Source organism: Austrofundulus limnaeus, unplaced genomic scaffold (assembly GCF_001266775.1).
Source record: "Austrofundulus limnaeus strain Quisiro unplaced genomic scaffold, Austrofundulus_limnaeus-1.0 Scaffold114, whole genome shotgun sequence".
NCBI classification, from domain to species: domain Eukaryota; kingdom Metazoa; phylum Chordata; class Actinopteri; order Cyprinodontiformes; family Rivulidae; genus Austrofundulus; species Austrofundulus limnaeus.
In genome coordinates this window covers 802,052-811,165 of record NW_013952516.1, presented here as the reverse complement: position 1 = coordinate 811,165, position 9,114 = coordinate 802,052, and the positions used below count along the sequence as shown (strand labels likewise).

General features: G+C 40.3%; 1 protein-coding gene across 1 annotated transcript in view; it reads right to left on the bottom strand.

Moving 5' to 3' along the window:
• trpv4 (transient receptor potential cation channel, subfamily V, member 4) overlaps window positions 1-9,114 on the bottom strand; it is a 15,888-nt gene that overhangs the window by 3,245 nt on the left and 3,529 nt on the right. Inside the window, exons 3-12 of the mRNA XM_014014385.1 lie at window positions 8,404-8,579; window positions 6,992-7,144; window positions 5,025-5,165; window positions 3,427-3,725; window positions 3,164-3,343; window positions 2,902-3,060; window positions 1,634-1,726; window positions 1,452-1,525; window positions 1,068-1,233; window positions 906-972 (exon numbers count right to left, since the gene is read on the bottom strand). Of these exons, the coding sequence (XP_013869839.1) occupies window positions 906-972; window positions 1,068-1,233; window positions 1,452-1,525; window positions 1,634-1,726; window positions 2,902-3,060; window positions 3,164-3,343; window positions 3,427-3,725; window positions 5,025-5,165; window positions 6,992-7,144; window positions 8,404-8,579 (1,508 nt within the window). The remainder of the gene's footprint in view (window positions 1-905; window positions 973-1,067; window positions 1,234-1,451; window positions 1,526-1,633; window positions 1,727-2,901; window positions 3,061-3,163; window positions 3,344-3,426; window positions 3,726-5,024; window positions 5,166-6,991; window positions 7,145-8,403; window positions 8,580-9,114) is intronic.

Genomic DNA, 9,114 nt, shown 5'->3' with positions numbered 1-9,114 from the left:
TCATTTGGCACAGGGGTTTTACAGATATAAATTACAATGGCAGTTCTAGGACAAAGTTTGCTGGAGGAGAAGCATGGCAAAGTTGAGATGACTTGGATGGGAAACGAATCACAATAGTGTGCATTGCCAATGCAATGCACACTGAATATAGTTGTATCTGCAACTGTATTTGATAACGTTTTGAACTTTTAAAATATTGCATGGTAAAAACAGAAGCTGCACTTCATTTTAGTGACAAACTTTAGCATTTTTTGATGAGTTACCTTCATTTTTGTCTTCTACTTTTAATCAGTGTGCATTGCMWWKGCAATGCACACTATTGTGGTTCRTTTCCCATCCAAGTCATCTCAACTTTGCCATGCTTCTCCTCCTGCATACTTTGTCCTAGAGCTGCCATTGTAATTTATATCTGTAAAACCCCTGTGCCAAATGACTGCTGCCTTCTGGTGCCTATACAACTTGTAGTTTTTGAAATATTAATGTTTAAACTTTATTCTAAATTTATATAATTGGAGTCAATGGGGCCTTGTAATGGTCAAATACTGCCCCCAGCTGTACTCAACTTGGTACTGCACCATAGTTTTTAAATATTTAACGTGGCAATGCACACTTGTTTTTACATCGTAAAAACCCATGTCTAGTTTAAAATAGGTTTCCATTCKTGACAGGTTTCTAAGGTTCTTCTTCTACGTATTAAAAAAGTARTTAAAAATCTGAGTGGCGCACTGCTGCTACTAGTGGTGAGAAAGTGTATTGCACCTTATTCAAAATGGTCCTGCGGCCCTCTGCGGCCCAAAGTTAAAAACTGTTGTTCGTTTGAGGCCCTCAAGGTGGTGCTCACGGCCCACAATTGGGCAGCGGCCCTTAGGTTAAGAATCTCTGATATAGATGACATTTTAGCTCACCTGAAGCATACCCGATCATGAAGAGAACATAGACCAGCAAAAATCTGAAAAGATCTTTGAAAAGAATCTAAAAACAACAACAACAAAAAAAAAACAACAACTATAAATCAGAACACAACAAAACTTCAAGCGAGATGATGTTGCTCGTGTTGATCGCCACACCTTCTGAATCATGATRCTGTAGGTGCCAGTGAGCTTCAGGCCTCTGGTGAAGTAAAGCGTGTTCATCCAGCCCAGAACCAGAGCAAACACCATCACAGAGACATAGGCTGTGATGCCAGACAGGTAGAGAGCTGCTGTGATTATAATCAGCACAGAGTAGATGAAGCTAGAGGAAAGAARAAAGAACTTTGTCCGTGAGTCACATCTGTTATTAAACTCTTCAAATGYGGATTTYTAATTAAATGTAAWCATCACAGCTAATCAAGAGTCACAGAGGTGCATGAAATCATTCTTTATATTAAAATGAGGAGTTAAAGAAATTAATTGCATTCAAATGACAGAATGCACAATATGAGTTATATAGAAGGAAGCTCAGTGACTTACTAAAGCAGCTGAAATGATCCATCCATAAACAACGACTTTATATCATGGCGCTTTTTTATGAAAACTTCCTTAATCTATAAAATAAACAAACAAAACAGAAGCATTTTAATAGTGTAGCAGGTTTGTAACAATAACTGCGAGAGGTAATTACCAGCAGAGCATCAGAAAGTGTGTCGGCTCACGTTTGTGAGAAGGAAGAAGATCCCCGACGCCAGGATCACAATCTCCCCCGCCATCCGTAAGTAGTCAGAGGAGGTGATGTAAGGATACGGAGGCTGGAAGAAAAAAAAAAAGAACAAAACTGAACCACTGACCATCGTTTACAGACATATGATCTCAGAGTTCAGAACGACGACACAAAACAACACAGTAACAACAGAGAGAAGGTTCACAAGAAGAATGTTAAAGAGATGATCAGCCATGACAGTCAGAGAGCATGAAGAAAGAGGCAAAAAATCTTCATCCAGACTAGACTAATGGCAGGCCACTTTGTTYAGATTACTTGTTTTCTCACCCTGCATTACTAGAGATTTAATAAGTATGTAGAGAGTTTAATGGGCCCTCGTGAACTGGTTCAGTTGACGAAGTTGGTTTAGGATGTAGTCATTCACTTTGTTGTTTTAGAAAGTTTCAATGTTTTTGTTTTGTTAACTGAAGATCATTGTAGTTTGAATCCATATTTGAGAAAAAAGGGGCAGATATAAGATTTTTTTCTTCTCTCTGCCACCTTTCATTTCATTTTATTTGTATTTTCTTTTTATTGTACATAGAATTTTGTTTAATGTTTTATGAAATGAATAAAGTTTATAAAAAATCACCTGAAGCCTTCCTNCTTTTGTTTTGTTAATAAAATGGATTTTTTTGTTATATGAACTTATTCTTGGGAAAAAAGGGGCAGATATTATAAGATTTTTTTCTTCTCTCTGCCACCTTTCATTTCATTTTATTTGTATTTTCTTTTTATTGTACATAGAATTTTGTTTTATGTTTTATGAAATGAATAAAGTTTATAAAAAAAGTTTACATCTCTCAAGCTTCACAGTTGAGTGTTTGCAGAAATCATTCTGTCAGCTTTACTGATCAGGATAGAGATAAGATAAAAATCCAACATGCTGATAGCAAATGTTAAGCTTGATGCTCTGACTTATAGGCAACACCATTAATTGGGCTTTAGTGTAAAAAAATAAAAAGTTTATAATGTGGTAGATGGAGTAAAAAGTTTAAAAATCACCAGTTTAGARCCTAAAAATGAGCATATCAGTGTACAGGAGCAAAGTTAGAAGTGCATCTGAACTGACAAATGAGGCGCAATGATTGGCTCCTTGTTTATAWCTGCACACTGAATCTGTGGTACAGCGCGCTGTTTAGAACATGCAATAAAACCTGTATGTTTTTCACTGACGTTCTGCAACAACACAACGGATTGCATTTTTAAAACGTTCACACCAACCGTTCCCTCTGTTGGGTGGTAATAGGTCACCAAGGTGAAGATGATCATGGAGATGAGGTAGGAAACCACACTGATGTAAAAGGTGACGGCGGCAAACCTCTTCCATTTGGTCCTCAGCAGCTCGTTGATGGGCTCCACGGCCAGCATCTCATGGCGGTTCTGACAACAAGAGAAGAAACAGAAAACTCACCCAGTGATGTAAAAAATAAAACAAGCACTGGATGTATTACTCCACTTTRTCTAAATAATAAACATAATTTACCTCGTTGCAGCTGTTGTAGACAATGATTTCCAGAACAGATGGTTCCTCCCCACATGTATCCAGTGACGACAGGTCATAGAGCGAGGAGTACACCGGACCATACGCCCAGTCCTTAAACTTACGAGACAGATGACGAACCTCCTCATCTTTGATCTCACGCCGGATAATGTGCTGCAAAACCTGCAGAAACACACAGAAGCTGACCTGCTGACCTTTTAATACAAAGCGAAAGAACAAACTCATTCTGCAGTAAATCTCTCTACCCCAATCTTGCCGAGTTTGGCGGCCATCATGAGAGGCGACATCCCATCGTTGTTGTGGATCGTCTCCAGGCTGCAGTCAGGGAAGAGCTTGGAGCACTTCACCAGCAGCAGGTCGTACATCTTAGTGAGGAAGCGGGTGTTGTCCTTCGTGTTGTCTGCGATGTGCACCAACGCGTGCAGCACCGTGTTTCCCCGGGAATCCTGGCGTCGCATGTCGGCCTTCTTGTGTGGGTTCTCTGTCAGGTAGTGCACTATGTCGGGCTGGTTGGTGCACGCAGCCAGAGAGAGGGGCAGCTCACCTGGGTGAACAATGGAAGAGCACTCAAGTCAATTTGGAATCACAGAAGAGCAATAAAAACTGCACTTGTAGGCGAAAAGAAATGTATAATAGGAGGGTTAATTAGGAACTGTGGCTGGCATCTGTAGCCTTTCACAAAACAGACTAAACGTGGATCAAAGATCTGCCTTAAATCCCCGCCATGAAAGTGGCACAATTAACGGTTGTTTGAGGGAGGGGCCCAGAGGGCCCAGAGTGCCAAAAGCAGCTGCTGAAAATGAGCCGTTGCCATGGGTGACAGATTACTTTGTCACCTCACATAGAAACGCTCCTCTTCATGGATTTGCACGGGTGCACGCAGAGAGTTAGCGTGAGCCCAAATCCYATTAGCCATCAGCCCTGCCAGGTTCCTGTTCACCTCCCTGCAAAGCTCCGCAGCAAATTACTCACACTGTGCCCGGACACGCCGAGATTTGGGAATGACAACCATGCTCAGTGAAAATAGAAATCCTCTCCTCTGTGATAAAAAAGGGATGTGATGTTTTGATTTAAAAAAAAATCCCAAAAAATAAATAAAGCAAATCTTAAATTTGAGCTTGGTAAGACATCAACAGACCCCAGAACATTCCAAATCTATCTTTCTCTCGAGAAGACTCATTTCTGAATCAATTCTATGTAACAATTATCATCAAAAAATTAAAGCTACACATCAATAGACAGATGGGTCCTCGGGACATACAGTGGTGTAGTTCTAACAGCAGCCAGCAGAGGGCAGTGTTCAGTTCATTTATTCCTGTTAAGGTCAGTGAAGTTCTTCTGATCAGCTGAGGTTGTTACTTTTTCCTAACTGCTGAACACAAACACCTTTCACTGGATTCATGGCTTAAACACAAAACAGTGCTTGTCTTATGTGTTTTTGCCACATAAAATGACAGTTTAAAAAAATATGTATTTGGATATAAGGTGGAGTTCACCTCAGCCACATCCAGACTGTATTAATCCTGCCAAAAACTGCCACATTTAAAAGCTAAAAAGGGTGGGGGACTGATGTCACTTCCTGTTATGTGGCAGCAGAGGTGTCTGCTTAAAAATAAAATAAAATAAAATAAATATATAATAAAAAAGAGTCCAGGTTTTCTTTTTAACCTGGAGCTGTTGGGAGCACAAAACCCAGATGTGGCCTGTGAAGTCACAGAAACCTCAAACATACCTCATCATGACAATTACCAGTATGAGATTAGTATGAGACACAAGTTTCTCAAAATGTTGCAAGAATGGAAATCCAGAAGCACGCTGAAGGCTGCATWCAAGAAGTTATTACCGAAGTAGAAGTACCCTCCCTCGTCTTTGGGCTGGAAGAAGCGGCCCCTCGCCTGGGCGTGCACGTCTGCTCCCTTCTCCACCAGCAGCTGCACGTACTGCTTACAGCGCCGCTCGATGGCGATGTGGAGCGCCGTCTGGCCTGACGAGGAAACACAGCAACACGAGAGTTATTGCTCCTGACGGCGGCGTCACACCTCTGCTTCGCATCGTACTAGATTGAAAACATGTTTACAAAAAAAATAAATAAAATACATTTTCCAAGATGTGATTGCAAAATCGAGGTACATGAGTTGTGAGAACTGTTGCATAAGAAGAAGGGTTTCATAGTTGCCATTTCTCAAGAGGATTTTATGGTACAGAGAAATGCACAACTGTGAGCCTGATGGAGGAGTTGGGGCTATGTTCATAAAACCCCATTTAATTCACATGAAATTCAAAATGAGCCAATATTTGCAAAAAAATAAAATAAAACAAAAAAAGAACAATAAATTTTATCCATTTGAACATTGTATCTTGTCTTTCTGGTGTATTCAGTTGAATCAGCTTGAAAAGGATTTGCAAATCATCATATTCTGCTTTTATTTATGTCCTGATGCATCTCAGTAATCCAGGTAGAAAAAATCAAAAAGAAATAATAAGTAGGTCCTCTGGATGGGTTCTTCTTCAGTGAAATGTTTCGTCTCTCCTCCAAGACACTTCTTCAGTCTGATGAGTTTCAGGTGAACTCAGCCTTATAAGCACTGCCTCCACATGGTGGACAAACAGGTTAGTCACATGCAAAATAGGGCCATCGACTAACAATAGGCTTGATTGGCTCTATTGTTCATAGAGGGTCATGTGCCCCATCACCTAACCTGTGTCATGTTATGTGAATGTAGTGAATGCAAGCGGGGGTTCAACGACCCCTTGTTTTTGTCCCTCTTTCCCTCTTTGTGTTGGTATTGTTGGAAATGTTTCACTAAAGAAGAACCCATCCAGAGGACCAATTTATTTTTTCTTTTTGCTTTTATTTGTTTTACACAAAATCCCAACTTCATTGGAATAGACCATTTCGTAGTTAGAAATGATTACAAATGCGTGAAGTGGGCCGTCCTCACGTCTAGAGAAGGTTTATTGGTAAAAAGCTAAGTTTGCTGTGAAAACGCCATTGCAATTGCACATATTCAACAGATAAATTTACACCGTTATACCGACCCTATATATTTCCTCTAAACTGATTAGTCTATACTTTCCTTTAGGATCATAGATGGGATTTTTCACAAACATCCAAACGTGCTTTTTGATCTTATTGTGTTTGCATAATYCCAACAGTGTTTTCATATAGCAACCTCAGCTTTTGACTGTTAGGTTAATTGGTAACTCTAAAATGTCCCTAGGTKTGAGTGAGAGAGTGAATAGTTGATTGTCTCGTTTGTCTCTATGTGTGTCCCTGTGATGGACTGGAGACCTGTCCAGGGTGTACTCTGCCCCTTGCACTGTGACTGCTAGATATGGGCCCCTATGACCCCGTAACCCTGAAAGGAAGAAGCAGGTCTAGATAATGGATGGATGGAACTTCAGCTTTTATCCAGTTGACCTGTGACCCAGAAAAGCTAGGCTTGGCTATTTTTAACTATGAAAYGGTCTATTGGGGTTGTAGCACCCATAAACATTTCACAAAAAATATGCAGAGCTACTGGAGCTACTGGATATCATGCTAACAGGAACAATGGACAGAAAGTAGCGAACAGATAAGTGTTACAAGTTGAGAAGGATCCCTGCCACCTCACAAACAAATGAGGCCTGGATGTACTCATTTGCAGGCTGTAAACACACATCCTAAATAATGCATTTCCTTTTTTCCCCTTTGTTAGGGTCTCAGCCTGGCCGGCGCACATCGGCTCTTAATAGCACTGCCACTGCCAGCTTCAACTCGATGAGAGCAAGTTGTAAGATTTATGTGGCGGCAGGTGTTTATTAGCTCACCTCTGTAGTACAGATCCCTAAACGGTGTATTTATAAACTCCCTGAGGTTTCCAGTCTTCTCTGCGATATCCACCAGCAGCGGGATGGTGTTGTTCTGACGGCCGTAAAGGTTCATCAGCGCTTTAGGCAGACACGTCTTCCCCGTGGATGGCTCTGGTGGACATTTTAGGCACAAAGAGAGATTACACAAACTAAATATTGTACTTTTAAAAATGTGTTGTTTTGATGTTATGTATAAGGCCCACAAATACACATTAGCTTTAAACATCCAAGTAAATTTTGTTAAGAGAAAGCGTTGTTACAACCTTAAAAGGGACAGAGATATTTGTAAAACCCAAATTCAGAACTAGTTTGAAGGAACGGTGTGCTTTAATTCAAGGAATAAAACTATTGAATAATTTGGGGACTGATTTAAAAACTACAGGATCATTCTGTGTACGTTTAAGAAAATGATAAAAGTTGGATTGTTAAAGAAATATGAAACAGTATAAGGTATATAAATTGTTGTTCTGGAGAGATTAGATGTTCTTGTCTTTTGTTTTGTTAATAAAATGGATTTTTTTGTTATATGAACTTATTCTTGGGAAAAAAGGGGCAGATATTATAAGATTTTTTTCTTCTCTCTGCTGCCTTTCATTTCATTTTATTTGTGATTTTGAAATTTATATAATTTTCTCATTTTTTTTTATATTTATCTTTTTATTGTATATTGTAAATAAAAGTATTTGTTTTGTTTTAATGAAATGAATAAAGAAATTGAATTGAAAAAAAATTGAATGGATTTGGTCAACAATCATCTTTCGCTGTTGTCTGCAGCAGATTTTATGTTGCCATCCTTCCCTCATGTTATTTGTCGTCTTTTCATGATTTCAAGTCTCGATGCTCGTTTCTTCCAATTCTGACCCTGTCTATTAAATGTAAGCATCATACAAACATGCTTAAATAAATAATTAAATACATCCCAACCCTACTGCTCCCTGTCTGTGGGGTTCACTGCTGTACAACATGTTCCTGTTGCTCCTATAAATGAAGTAGGAAAAGAAGAGTGACAAGAGTTCCATAAATATTCTTAAACAGGCTTCCTAAGAACAAACTGTTCTTATGGGGGTCAAACAAGCCTTTAACTTTCAGCTGTCAGTCAGTTCTCTACAACAGTCAGCAGTTGGCTGTGATTTCTCTCTGCTCCCTGTTAGGAGCCTGAGAAAACTCCTCAGACTCAGAGGAAGCCTTTTGGCCTGTGTTTAACAGGACAAAGACCGGCAGCGCTCCACATATTCCCACTCACGTCCCAAATGCCAAAAAAAAAAAAACACAGAAAACACACCAGGTCAAAGGTCACACAGCTAAAAGTTAAATTTTATTATTTCCTTTCAAGCAGAGAGTTTGTGACAGCGACAACGTTTAGGTTTTACCTCTAAACTCCTCATCTGTCAGCCTCTTCTCTTGACTTTGCAGGTACTCCAGCAGGCCCTGGAGGGCCTCGGGGTCTCCACGTGACACGCAGTCAAACAACAGGGAACGGTTGAATATCTTCACAACTTTCGGAGGGTCGGCGTTGTGGCTGTCATCACCCAACACCTCGGTTTTACTAAAAGAGCAAAAACAAGACTTGACGTTAGACAATGAGCTGGCACCGAGAGACGGCACCGCCGAGCAGGAATTCTCCTTGGATGTACAGCTTCCATTGACTTTTCACTGACAGGAAAGTAAGAATTAAAACGTTTTAGYGAACACTAACGGACAGGAGTGCTTGGATAAATGGAGCTCAGTGTGTGYGAAATTCAGGAAGCAGCAGCAGCCTAAATATTACCTCAATGACCACTGAGGAGCCAACAACATGTTCTCTGTTCGGTCAGAGAATGGTCTAATGCATGGCCGCTCTGGCCTCAGTGTGTGTGTGTTTGTGCATCATCAAAGCTAAGGTGTGGGAGGCATTTGATTTTATGACAACAATTTTCCAAACTAAGCCAGAGTTCATAAAAGAACGTTTATAACTGTTAAGGCAAGTGTCCAAGTCAAGGTGATTAAAGGAACATTCATCTATTTTCTTTACTGGCTTTTTGGTTCTAGGTTGCCTATTCCCGACAGTCTGGGCAGGGGACACCCTGGATGGGGGGGGGGGG